General features: G+C 44.3%; 1 protein-coding gene across 1 annotated transcript; it reads right to left on the bottom strand.

Moving 5' to 3' along the window:
• Positions 1–4,537: 4,537 nt before the first annotated feature.
• On the bottom strand, positions 4,538–13,084 carry LOC148094637 (sterile alpha motif domain-containing protein 3-like). Its single transcript, XM_087837504.1, has 10 exons — positions 13,013–13,084; positions 12,717–12,726; positions 11,376–11,490; positions 10,850–11,038; positions 10,678–10,765; positions 9,594–9,758; positions 9,277–9,486; positions 8,640–8,805; positions 4,988–5,067; positions 4,538–4,840 (listed from the first exon to the last, which is right to left on the bottom strand). The coding sequence occupies exons 1-10, from the start codon at positions 13,082–13,084 to the stop codon at positions 4,538–4,540; spliced, it is 1,398 nt and encodes a 465-aa protein (XP_087693630.1).
• Positions 13,085–13,855: the final 771 nt, after the last annotated feature.

Raw genomic sequence — 13,855 nt, 5'->3', positions numbered from 1 at the left:
GACAGAGGAAGGGATGGGTGATGTTCATGTGTGCCCAGGTGTATGATGTGGCTCTTTGCGGTGACACAGTAAAAAATGTGGCTGTTTGTCTGTGACTGGTTGGCTGCCCCAGCCCTGGCCCTTCATGTATTTCAGTAATGTCTTTTTCTCCCGTCTCCTCCTCTCGTTTACATGTTTTGCCCTTGTGACCCATTCCTTCTGTCACGTGTGTTTCCCCCCAGCCATCATGTTCTGTTTGTGTTTAGTTACGTCCATGTCTCATCTCTAGTCCTTTTTTCCCTCTGTATGTATTCACAGTGTACGTGTTCCTCGTCGGTTCGTCATGCTAAGTCTGCGTGTCTTATTCCGTCATGTGTCATGTATCACTCCAAATCTCACTGACTTTAACTGATAATAACTGTTTGCTGAGTGTTATGTCTAAAAGGTATTGCACAATCGCCTCTAGTAGAGGATCAGGTTTGTTTTCCACTGATAACATGACTGACCAATGATTGTGGAGCACGTCCATGTAGGATCTTATAAATGCAACGAGCAAACCTAAATGTTTTAAAATGTTCAAAACTTAATATATTATATTTCTGAAGTATGACGGAAGGAAAAAGTTTCATATTTAAAAAAAATCCAATTTCATATGATCAAATTTATGTCAAAAAGTTCATATTTATTCCTCCTATGTCATGTGTGAGTACTGTACTGTAAATGTCATATATATCAGATGATACTGATAACCTAATGCTAATAACTATGCAGAGGTCTCTGGGCCTCGACTTTTATGGAGCATGTGAAGTTTGGGGCAGAGTGGACAAAGAAAAGTTTCTCAGCAGGTTCAACAGGTTGCTACAACACAGGCCGATGAAGTATTGCACTCACTCATCCAAACTGGCAAACATGTAACATACACCCTAAGACTGATCCTGCTTTTTACTCCTTTGCTATGATTTAATTTGATATTATGTAGCCATGGAGACAGTTTGCATAGATTAGAATGTTAGATTCCTGTGATGTCATCAATGCCCGATGTTTTGTTTTAATGTCTTGTGATAGTTCTAAGTGCAGACAAAGTCAGAGTTCAAGTGAGTTTAGTCCAATTTTGATCCAGTTTCTGACATGTGGTCAAAATCTTGGCCGACCTTTACCACACCACGTGCTGTGGGTGTGCGTAAATATCTAGGTGAGTAAAGTCTCCTTTACCTGTTAAATTCAATTTGTTTTGTCTCTCTGTAGAGGACTTTGAAGAAAAATACGAAGAGAAGGATAAGCTGGGTGAAGGAGGCTTTGGGACTGTCTTCTTTGGAAAACGCAGAGAAGACAATTTCCCAGTATGGCTTCTTATGTGTGCACTTTACAATTCTTCTAGTTCCTCCTGTTCTCTTTTTCTAAAACACATTTTCTCTGTAATGCAGGTGGTGATTAAGCATGTTGCTCAGTTTTTAGTCAGCTACCTACCAGTGGTAAGAAATGTTTGTCTTTTTCTGTTGTTTTCCCCCAACGTGTTCCTCAAACAGCCTAATGTTTGAACACTGACCTCGATGTTCTGTTTCTCAAGCTTCTTAATGGTAAAATGACCGAGATTCCCAAGGAGGTGGCATTGCTAATAATAGTGGGGGCAGGACCAGAGGCTACGAGCAGCAATGTGACGCCCGCTTAAAACGACTGGTATGACTTGGAAGACGAACTCATCATGGTCTTTGAAAGGCCAAAAAAACATAGACTTGGAAGTCTACCTGGCAAACAGAAGAACCTTTGTGCACGAGAGGGAGGTTAAGGTCAGCGAGTGGCAAGATAACATATATGGCAAACTTTAATGGACAATGTAAATCTGATTATTTGAACGTATTTTTCATTTGTCTGTCTGGTCATAATGAGACAGCTGGTACATGCAGCCACTGAAATGCAATCCAAGGGTGTCTACCATCGAGACATTAAGCCAGAAAACATTGTGTTTGACACATCGCCTGATCATCCAGCATTTCTATGTGTCAAATTCATCGATTTTGGTATTGGAGTCCCTTTTAGACCAGAAGCAGTTACACGAAGAAATGGTAGGTCATCAGCCTCACTGTTTAAATGTCATTGCCTGCCCACAGGCTTAGTGTCCACGCGCTCAGTGTCCACAGGAATTCCTTACCATGAATAATTACTCTCTGGACTTTAGGGACCAAATCAGCCGCTGTAAACTGGCAGGACTTTAATGCCACCACAGCAGATTGCGTCACAGTTTTGCAGCTACCTGGCAAGTAATCACTTGCCTTAAAAGTGTCGCCAGTCCCCTAGGCAACATGTGAAAGTGTTCCAGTGTGTACATCTGATCTGGGACCGCTGCAATCTTCGACTGCGCCTCCAGCTGACCCGATGTCCACATCATGGGGGAGGTAAGCGTTGGAGGTGGCATTGGAAAGTGAGGGTGATGCGTCAGTGAGTGCTTATCAGTATCAGTATATGTATGTGTGTGCGTGTCCAGAGTTCAGCTGAGACAGTGTCCTTCGACCCGCCAGGCTAAGTAAACAGTCTTCCAGCCAACCCAGGTGGCCTTGTAGGGAATGGGAAGGAACAGACTCAACACAGTCGTTATCAGGGAGTTTTTGTTCGGCTCCAGCCTTGAGCCCACAGCTGGCGCCAAAGGGGTAGCCGCATTATGATGGTTTTCTTTTGCAAACAACTCATGAAAATTTCAAGCTGTTTTTAACACTCCGACACTGGTCTCTCAATCTCCCGTTAATAGCTGCGAGTTTCTCCATGATGTTATTAGCCGTCGATTCCGTGGTCTTGTCACTCTTTTGCTCACATAGCAGATTCTGAGACCTCACGACCGCAGCCAACTGATCCGAGATGTAATCCAGCTTCCGCCCAGAGATGTTGTTCTGAGTTGATTCTTTCCTGATGTAATCCAACATACATACGCTCAGAGGTGTTATTCTGAGCATTCACTGCAGTCGTAAGCGCCTCCAAGCTCTTAACCATGCCACCTTCAGTGAGCCCTTTCTGAGAAGTCCAGAAGAGACCAGTTGATCAAATCCATAATTCTCTTTTAGGTTTTAGACACAGGCTGTGAGAGAGTGTTCCAGGGAAAGTAATCCAAAAAAGACACGAGACTAGACAAGGACATAAGAACTAGCAGGGAAGACAAGGGAGAGGAGAAAAAGTGCGTCCGCCTCCTCCGAGAGCCAAAGAAATGAAAATGTTTGATGCTGAGCTTGTGGTGATACTCCAAGTCAGTACTGTACTCTGGCTGTTTCAGAGTTTTCACAGTCACTGCTTTCAGGTGTCTCCATCCAGTCACGTCTCCCAACACGATCACTTCTTTTCTTTTGGTTCCCTCGACGTGGAAGTGGTCCCCCAGTGGTCAACAGGTAGGTCTTTTACGAGGTGTAGTACGGTGGCCCCTAGAGACAAAGCATTTACAAACTCCAAAACACTTACAAACTCCAAAACACTTACAAAATTCAAAACACATGCAAACTCCAAAACACAACAGAAGTGCTCCAGGACGCTAGGGGCAGTGTTGAGCTCGAATTGCAAAATAAACGGCAAGTTTGTTGCAAACACATGGGCTGTATGGGACGGTCTAGTCTCCGTCGCGCTGCCCAGGTTGCCTAGCAACCATGATACTAACCGCTGGAAACATGTCATACAATTTTGTTTGACAGAAATGAAGGAGAGGTCGTCAGCCTCACTGTTTAAATGTCCTTGCCTGCCCACACGCTTAGTGTCCACATGAATTCCTTACCATGAATAATTACTCTCTGGATTTTAGGGACCAAATCAGCCGCTGTAAACTGGCAGGACTTTAATGCCACCACAGCAGATTGAGTCACAGTTTTGCAGCTGGGTGCGGTGATGGATTGGCTGGTACGTCACATCATCCTTGATGACAACAACACATCTGAGATGCACACTGACATTTCAGAGGGTAAGCTGAATGTTAATTCTTTAACCTGTCGCATTACAAAAACTTGAAAAAATCCCCTTTAAAGAACCTTTAAAGGTTTTTCAAAAAACCTTTTTTTTTAATGGTTCTTTGAAGAACTATTTTCTGAGTGGTTCTTTAAAGAACCATTTTAAATCTTTAAAAAAAAATGCATCTTAAATTGAATTAACTAGAGTAGGGTAAAATAAATACAAGCACACAGACATATATTAATGGTTTATTGGCACTTTGTATTACAGAAAAAGACAAAAAGGCATTTTAACGCTAAGCACAACACCACTACTAATAATAGCATATAAGTCATTTAAACAGTAATAATTGAATATCTTTACTATACTATAAATAAATACATATAAATATTATACTATAGATAAAACAACAATCATTACATTAGAAATAGCAATACTTTCATAACAGACAATTAAACAACACATTTTCATCAGCATGTTTGCATTTTCAGTAAAACTATTTCAAGAACAATCTTTTTATTTAAATTATCAATGAACTGCAGCCTTAAGTTATGTAAGTTAAGTTTAATGTGGGACTCATGGTCCTTTGTTAGTCCACATTGGGACAATTTCAGTCTCTCATCTGCACTATGCTGGCAATCTAGGAGATATTTAATGCATTTGCCACTCTTTGCACAGCTACTGGTACAGGTGTAGTCAGAGTTCCCAAGTTGAGAACAAATGCCTCCAAAAAGCAAAATGTCTTTTTTAGTTCACTTGGATAGGCAACATTGTAGTTATGGTACAGGGAGAAGACAATACCCATCGCCAATGAAATGTCAATTTCCCCACTGTCCAGAATCATTTTTTGTCCATCCATCTGGACATTGCCCTCAGTTGAATCACTCAAGGGCTTGCCGTCACTGCTGCTGAGTACGATTGTAGGTATTGGGCTGTGTGGATCCTGAAACAGAAATTAAATTCTTGAAATGAGGAGTATAGTTTAAATAAGCATAAACAACAGGTGTCCCAATGAAAGTATGAAACTCCTGTAAAATACTGGATTAGTTTTAGACCCCCCCTCACCATACCAAAAAAAATCTAAATTTACCTTATTTATGACGGAGAGATGAGCGGCATTTTCTTTGAAAATAGATGGCAGGAGAAGAACAGCTGTGTTTACTATCTGACCTGGAAAATAAAGAGAAATATGTAAATATTTTCTGGCCAATTTTGTTAATACAAAGCAGTAAAGGCCATATGAGTACCTTCATCAGGAGTTGAATGTCTTGCAGAACATAAGCATTAGTGCAGTAAATGTATACCTAATTAACTTTTCAGTGTAATTCAGTGTAAATGTTAAGCATTTATACAAAACCCCCAAAATGTTGTTCAGTTCTGTAAGTTGCTAGCTTTAAATAATTTGAGTCCTAAAGAACTTGCAGAGCAAGTCTAGCTGCCACTGAACATTTTTTGGGATAAACATTGTGTGAATGACTGAAAATCCTCATAGAGATATATATAGCATCGAGGGTGTATCAGTTAAATCTTAAAGTACATCAGTGCAGAGACGAGAAAGGAGAAATGTCTGTCAGGGTTCCTGGGTCATCGACCCAGTGCTTTCAGTTTTGTTCATGTTCAGTTTATTTTGCCACTGCCTGTTTCACTTCCTGTTTGTTCCCCGTGTCAGCTTGTGTCATTAGTCAGATTATGTTCAGCCCTGTACTCACCTGTTTCCAATCATTGTCATCATTCAACCTGTGTATTTAAGTTCCTCGGTTTCACCAGTTCTTTGTCGTGTCATTGATGTTATGTTGTCGTTTCCGCCAGCCAGCCAGCCAGCCACTCAGTCCGTCCGTCCGTCCGTCCGTCCTTCCTTCATTCATTCATTCATTCAGTCAGTCGTCCAGCCAGCCAGCCAGCCAGCCACTCAGTCCGTCCGTCCTTCCTTCCTTCATTCATTCATTCAGTCAGTCGTCCAGCCAGCCAGCCATTTCCTACCTCTGTTCTGTTTGCTCACGCCATCACAATAAACACCAGTCTTCACCTACCTGTGAGTCCTGCGTTTGGGTTCCTTCTTCCTCGCCTCCACACCACGCCTGACAGAATGACATGACCCGTGCCACGAAGACACGACTGGAACCCAGCGGACTCGGACCTTTTTGAGCGGCAGGAGGCAGCGCTCTCCTTGTGGGCGGAAAAGCTCAAGGAGAGACAGCGGCTCTTCGCGGAGCGAGAGCACGTCTTCGAGGGCACTCGCTTGGCTCTGGGCGGGCCTCGGAGACGCCGCGTTCACCCACCTGCTACCTCCCATGCACCGGAGCATCTGCCGCGGAGAGTGGGCGTTTCGCGCCGCGCTTCGGCGGCTCCCCCTCTCGCGGATCCGCTCCTCGCTCACACGTCACCTGCCTCATTTGCCGGATCCTCCACTTCGCCACGGCACAGCGGCTATGCCTCCCACCTCGGCTCAACAGAGGCTCCCGCGCCAGAGGCTCGGCTGTGTACCCCGCCCGCTTCCTCTTCCCGGAGAAAGCGGGGCACACGCCGCCATAACACGGACTATTTTCAGCAACTCCCGGTGGTGAGTTCCGGTAACTGTTTTCCACCCTCCTCATTTGACTCTTCACCCAGATTAACTAATAGACTCATCTCTGATTCATGGGATGTTTCCCTCCTGGAGGATTCTGTAGACTGGGAAGAGTTTTTCTGCTCTGCTCCTCCAAAGACTATAAATGGTGGTGGCAGAAGGACCAGAACAATCCCAGATAAACCTGCCTGTATCACACACCCAGTCACTATTTTCACACCCATTACTCAGCCATTTCCCACCAGCACGGCGGCCCAGATTCGGCCTTCCCCTTCAGCCGTTTCACCACCTCAGATGGCTAGGGCCCAGCCTACACCCACACCTGTGCCAGCTCCTAGGAAGAAGGCAGCTGCGACGCAGTCTACCTCCACATCCGCTCTTGTTTCCCGGGTGGGGGGTAACTGGTGTCCAGCCACCTCCCGTGCCTGTCCCAGCGCCCAGGCTGAGGGCAGCCTCAACCCAGCCTGACCTCCCTAGAGGCTTGAAAGAGCTAACCAGTCCACCTGCTACTTCACCACTTCCTCCACCTCCTCACTCAGCTTTCCACGCCCTGGCACTATCACTGGTTAGGCTAGCTGAGGTGTCCCCTGCTCAGGCACCAGCCTTATTAGCCCAGGCTGCAGTTTTATCCCCCTCGGTAACTCTGTCGTTAGCTCAGCCATTAGCATCGCCAACCTCTGTTCATCCCTTAGCTTCCCCACTCCAGTCAGTTCCCTCACCTGCTGTTCAGCTTTCACTCCAGTCAGTTCCCTCACCTGCTGTTCAGCCTTCCCTCCTGTCCCCTGTCGTCCAGTCTCCTCCTGTCCTCCTGTCCCCTGTAGTCCAGTCTCCTCCTGTCCTCCAGTTCCCTGTCCTCCAGTCTCCTCCCGTCCTCCAGTCTGTCCAGTCTGTAGTCCAGTCAGTCCAGTCGTCCCCTGTAGCTCAGTGTCCTGTTCTCCAGTCGCCTCCCGTCCAGTCAGTCCAGTCGCCTCCCGTCCAGTCAGTCCAATCAGTTCAGTCACTCATCCACCACCCTGTTCAGTTCCCGGACCTGCAGCCACAGCACCCAGAGCCAGCTGTGAGCCCTCCTGCTCTCCAGCCAGGGGCCTCCGCGCCCGCTGGCCCGGCCGCTCTCCAGCCAGGGGCTTCCGCGCCCGCTGGCCCTGCCTGTCTCCAGCCAGGGGCTTCCGCGCCCGCTGGCCCTAAAGCTGTGGCTCTGTCACCCCCGGCTCCCGTGCCGTCGCCTGGTCCAGACTCAGACTCAGCCTCAGCTTCTGCTTCGCCTGGGCCAGCCTCAGACTCAGCCTCAGCTTCTGCTTCGCCTGGTCCAGACTCAGCCTCAGCTTCAGCGTCTGCTTCCCCTGGTCCAGCCTCAGCTTCCACTTCGCCTGGGCCAGCCTCAGCCTTGGCGTCAGCCTCTGCTTTGCCTGGTCCTGCGGCTGCCGCGCCGTCGCCCCAGCCACGTTCTGGACGTCATCGCCGGCGCGGCCGCCCACCGGACCTGCTCAGCGGCCGCCGCCGCCTTCCTCGCGGCCGCCCACCGGACCTGCTCAGCGGCCGCCGCCGCCTTCCTCGCGGCCGCCGCCGCCTTCCTCGCGGCCGCCCACCGGACCAGCTCAGCGGCCGCCGCCGTCTTCCTGAACCGTCTCGTCTCGGCCGCCGGCCACGTGGCCGCCCACCTGAACTGTTTCTGTTTTGGACTCCGTCCCTCCGTCCTGGGCCCCCTCCACCCGCCCTGTTCTGGTTTTTCTTTCTTTTGGCCATCGGGTGCCGGCCTTTGGGGGGGGGGGGTACTGTCAGGGTTCCTGGGTCATCGACCCAGTGCTTTCAGTTTTGTTCATGTTCAGTTTATTTTGCCACTGCCTGTTTCACTTCCTGTTTGTTCACCGTGTCAGCTTGTGTCATTAGTCAGATTATGTTCAGCCCTGTACTCACCTGTTTCCAATCATTGTCATCATTCAACCTGTGTATTTAAGTTCCTCGGTTTCACCAGTTCTTTGTCGTGTCATTGATGTTATGTTGTCGTTTCCGCCAGCCAGCCAGCCAGCCAGCCACTCAGTCCGTCCGTCCTTCCGTCCGTCCGTGGATATTGTAAGGGACACTGTGTTTACTAATGTGCTGTATGTGAAACCTTAAAAAGTGGTATCTGAGATAGGAGTTAAAAATGTTTTTGCTCATTATTGCCAAGTGCCCTCACCTTTTCTTTCAGTGTCTGTCTGGCTCTCATCAACAGATTTTAAGCAGAGGCTTTTAAGGTTGCTGTCTGGGGCTATTGACACAAGCTTCGCTGCCAACTTACTGAATCCTCGGATTACTTTTTTGTCCACATCAGTTTTAAGTAACATGGAAGCCTCTTCAAGAAGCTAAAATAAAGGATAAACATATACATATTAGCTTTGTACCATAATATATACCATTATATAGCAAACCAGAACAATCATTATTTCACACATCAATTATCATTAGAGAACAAATTATAATTTTGCATTTGTTTACTTTAATTCTCAAGTACACATTGCTGTGCAAAAGGGATGTTTAGACTATTCTTCCCAAAAAACTATCATTGGCATCAGATTGGTCCAAAATTATCCTGTAGCATGAAAATAAAACCAAAGAGAAAGACATAGTCAATGTTGCAATTTCTGTTAGTGTTCTGTTAGTGTACTTTTATTACTCATGAAATAAATCTGCTGATTCAGTCACTTTGCCTGTCCTGTAGGTACGTGATTATTAGAAGTCTATATAAATGTGCAGCACATCAGTACATATTCGTGTTTTTGCCGTGCACTATTGTTATTGTTGTTTTTTGCTGCAGTTTTTGATAAAACACTCACCACAACAGGGATAGTGAGACATGGGAATTCTCGTAGAACCTCTTCAGTAGTATGCTGAAGAACGTAGTGTGTTCTGTACTTCTGTATTTTCCTGAGGTGCGTTCGAATGACATCCACATTTGGCCTAGTTTTTTGGCACTCTTGCTTAATCACTGATACATGTTGGTCGGTGCTACTTTCATCCTCCCCATCGTCAAGAGGATTGATATCCTGGTTATTAAAAAGTTTAGCAAATATTGAGAGAAAAAAACCCAAAACAATACTTTTAACTTTTATGTACAATTTAAAATGGCAAACAAACATTGAGCATATTTAACTTGCCTTGGTTTTTTCAAAAGGATACAGGGCTGGATATCTGATGATCTTTTTCTTCCTGAATTTGGAACTGAGTATTTCTGTCTCATTTTTTCAATTTCCTCTACGTCTACTAGTGGTCTTCTTTCCTTTTTAAACTTGTTCCTGAGAGACTCATGCAGAACATCCTACAAACGATAAAAATGTAACTAATTATTCATAAATAGGTGCAACTAGGTCCTCCCTTTATACAAGACATTTACCAGAAAACTTTGAGTGACATAAAGCTGGTAGGTTTGCTGTAATCATGTCATAACCTAATTAGTTCCTATTTACAGATCTCTTCTTTAACTCTTAGGAGTTGATCGAACACATGATATAAAGGTTTGGAGCACCTTAGATTGGCTACATACACTATAAAAGGTAGATAAAGATTAGATAAAGTATCAATGGCATTATGTCCTACAAGCATACTCATCATGATCTTTCAGTCTATATGTTAATACCTCTACCTTTTAATAATAAAAATAATAATGTATACTTTATTGATCCCCACAGGGAAATTTCTCTCTTTGCATTTAACCCATTCACTCAGTGAAGCAGTGGGCAGCCACTAATCAGGCGCCCGGGGAGCAGTGTGTAGGGACAGTACCTTGCTCAAGGGTACCTCAGGGTAGCCGTTCAGTTGATTCAAACCCCTGACCTTCCGATCATGGGGCAACCACACTACCTACTGAGCTATCCCTGCCCTATTTTCAAATTTAATTTTTTAAATACAAAAACTACACTATCCTGATACAAAGGCAAACAGAGCTAATATAATGCTGAATTTCACACCATTCACTTGAGAATTCACAGAGAAATGAAACATTAATTAATTTAAAAGAGCAATTGATATTTTATTTATTGTTTGACCATACTGGACGAGATCTGCCTCAAAAATCACAATACTAATACTTGTATTGTAGTGGCCACAAGGGAACAGATAACCTCTGAATATGTAACAATGAAAATGTTAGCATGTTACACTCGTTAGCCAATAATTAGGCAATTCAAAGACAATTTGTTGGACAATTTTATCAATGTTTGCTTTTCAGGAATACTTACATATCCAGAGCCATAACTCTCCTTCAAGAAAGGAAAACTCAGAAGGACAGTCCTCAGAAGCTCTACATACTGCACATGAGAGGGATACCTGCAAATTTTGAATGATGAACTTAAATTCTGATGTACATACTGTATTTTAAATGAATCAAATCTTAATTATATATAGACTTACATTGTCTCATTACTCAAGTGGTCAAACAGAGCTTGAACAAGCATGTTTTTGAGTCTGTTCTTGGTGGGTGACTTTAGTGCTGCATCTTTATTGGTCAACGCAGTGAGCACAGCTGGAGGAAACTGCACTTTGCAGTTAAACATAGGTTGGAGTGCTGACACAGTATGCTTTTCTTTGTGTTGCCTTCCACTGCAAGAAGAAGTAAGAAGTATGTTTAGAGTTTGTTACAAGACATGAATATGCGTGTCCTTGTGTCCTGCATCAGGAATATCCGCATATTTAAAACGTACAATAACAGCTGCTGAACTACAGAAACAGAATCATAACAGAGAGTAAGAGTGGCTGTGACATTTCAATTTTGAAAGTAAATGGGTGTGTGATGCACATCAACGCTGGAGAAACAGTACAGGGCTTGCGTCAACCCCTTGCCCCCCACCCTCCAACACCGTAAACCTAGGGGAGGGGAAACACTGAATTGTATGAATGTACAATTCAGTGAATCATGTCCAGTCAACTTAAGACTCACTCTTTCAGCTTCTCTACAGCAGACAAAAATTTCACTTGGTCTTTCACTTTTGGAAAAAGACGCTCACTCATTCTTTCAGTCATCTGCAGAAGAGTCGATCCATCGATTTCATTGTCTGTGTCACAGAAAAACAATAAGACACGATCAAAACAGAAATGAGCATGTTCGAAGATAAAGAATAAAAATATCATAAAACATTACTAAAAAGACAGCTATGCGTTCATTAGTGACTGTAGATGATGACAGACATGTGGAACAGCCAAAAAGTGGTTAAAATCATTTTAACAGTGGTTGACAATTCCTAACTAAAAAGTCATGGTTTAGGATGTATCTTACCTAACTTTGGTATGAACTGCCTTAAAAGGTCGGTGGATCAGTGTAATGAAGTCTTGACCATCACATCTGTATGCGTCCAAAGCATGAAAGTCTACCTCATCCCCAGGCTTGAATATCAACAGATCATCAGTCTCTCTGATGTGGTATGATTGAAGGTGTCTTATAAACTCCAGTGTTGTAAAAAGTCTTCCAACAAGAAACCATTTTGCCCTGATATACACAATCAGGACTATTTTTTTTACAAACAGTGGAATTTGCTCTGCATGCACAAGTTCCAAAATGAAGAAATCTCCAACTGCATATTTTACAGAGTTTAAAATGATGCATTTACTCGTCCAGAGTTTCTCATCCACAGTAATGGCTGTCTCCAAGTTCTGCAAACAAATCTGCAAGTTCACTGGAAGTTCTTGAAGTGATAAGTTATTAACTGCTGCTTGTGTATGATCGCTCCTGATGATCCATTCAGGCTGCCACTCCCAGCATTGACGAAGCTGATTCCTCTTTGCCAAAGTCTGACAAATATTAATATAGTTATTGGTGATTCTTGCTACTGTCTTGAAAAATTGATGTCTGGCTTCAAACCTCATGCACCAATGAGAGCGGAGTGACCCATAATCAAGGATGAGCCGAGGATAATGTAGCAGAAAATGCAGCTTGGGTATAAACACACCAGTGTATGGTGTAACTGGCCCATGTAAAGTTCTCTATAAGTTCACTCAGAGCTCGTTCAGATGATTGGGGAAATTCAACAGTTTCTTGGATGACAGGGTCACAGTCTGGGGCAGACTCTAATCCTTGTTTCTGATATTTATGTTTCTTCCTTATGTGATTTTTCAAAGATTTCACAGACAAAAACTTTCTGGGACAGTCTTCTAGTCTGCAGACAATGAAGAATCCTCATTTACTTTCATGGTATATCTGTTGATGTTTCAGCAGTTTTTCATATGTTGGTTTTCTTGTGGAGCACCGTGGACACTGATATGGCACATCCATAGAAATGCTCACCTACAAAGACCTGGGGTGGCTGTAGCTCAGGTGGCAGAGCGGATCAGCCACTAACCAGAAGGTCGGTGGCTCAATCCCAGGCTGCTCAAGTCTGCATGCCAAATATCCTTGGGCAAGATACTAACCCCATGTTGCTCTCCGATGCATCCATCGGAGTGTGAATGTGTATGAATGTTAGATACTTAGCACTAAAGCTTAGAAGTGCTTGTGTGATTGGGTGAATGAATTAGCTGTATAAAGCGCTTTGAGTGCTCGGACAGAGTAGAAAAGCGCTATATAAGAACCAGTCCATTTACCTGTTGATAATCTGCCAATTCATTTTCCCCAAGCCAAAGAGATACTTCTCCAACAGTCCACTGCTGAGCCATGATCTGTTAAAACAAAACAAAATGCCATTACATTGTTATTCTGTGACATCAAAAACTTATTTATTTATTTTTTGTTCAATCATTTTCCAAGCCACTTTATCATCATAAGGATCGGAGGGGTGCAGGAGCCTATCCCAGCTGTTTTTTTAGGCGGGGTAGACCCTGGACAGGCTGCCAGTCCATGGCCTTTTGACTGTTCCCAAAGTCAGGACACATACTCACGGAGAGGCAGCGTTTCAGTGGTGTGGTCCTCATCTGTGGAACAGCCTGCCGGAGGAGCTCAGGGCCGCAGAGAACGTACATGTTTTTAAGAACAGGCTCAAGATCCAACTTTTTAATTTAGCTTTTACTTGACGTTTATTTATTTTATGCTTATTTATTCTATCCTGTTATTCTATTTATTAATTTAGGTTTTACGTAATATTTATCGATTTTATTCTTATTCATTTTTTATCTTCTTACTCTATTTACATTTATATTGTATCCCTTCTTATTTATTTTATCTTTTTACCCTGTATATATCCTGTTGTGTCATATCTCCAGTGTTTCCTCGGCGGGCGCTCTCTGCACCGGCGCTGTAATCGACCGTGGCTGCTGGGGCTCTGGGGGTCCTCTCAGCCTGGCTGGGGGGCTTCTTTGCCTCTCACACGCACTAAGCAGTTGTCAAACTCTCAAACGCAGTAAGCAGTTGTCATACTCTGACACGCACTAAGCAGTTGTCATACTCTCACACACACTAAGCGTAAGTGACGGAGTTACACCGTCCCGGGC

The sequence above is a fragment of the Neolamprologus brichardi genome, unplaced genomic scaffold, assembly GCF_056152115.1.
Source record: "Neolamprologus brichardi isolate AB-2024 unplaced genomic scaffold, ASM5615211v1 NODE_ptg000033l+_length_6344489_cov_1, whole genome shotgun sequence".
In the NCBI taxonomy this organism is placed as follows: Eukaryota; Metazoa; Chordata; class Actinopteri; order Cichliformes; family Cichlidae; genus Neolamprologus; species Neolamprologus brichardi.
Note: the sequence above shows the minus strand (reverse complement) of the source record. Positions and strands in the feature narration are given on the sequence as shown.

Coding starts and splice junctions, on each gene's coding strand:
- LOC148094637 (XM_087837504.1), bottom strand. CDS start 13,084: ATGGCTCAGCAGTGGACTGTTGGAGAAGTATCTCTTTGGCTTGGGGAA. Junction 11,039..11,375: donor GCTGTAGAGAAGCTGAAAGA/GTGAGTCTTAAG, acceptor TTCTTCTTGCAG/TGGAAGGCAACACAAAGAAA. Junction 9,487..9,593: donor TTTTGAAAAAACCAAGGCAA/GTTAAATATGCT, acceptor TTTAATAACCAG/GATATCAATCCTCTTGACGA.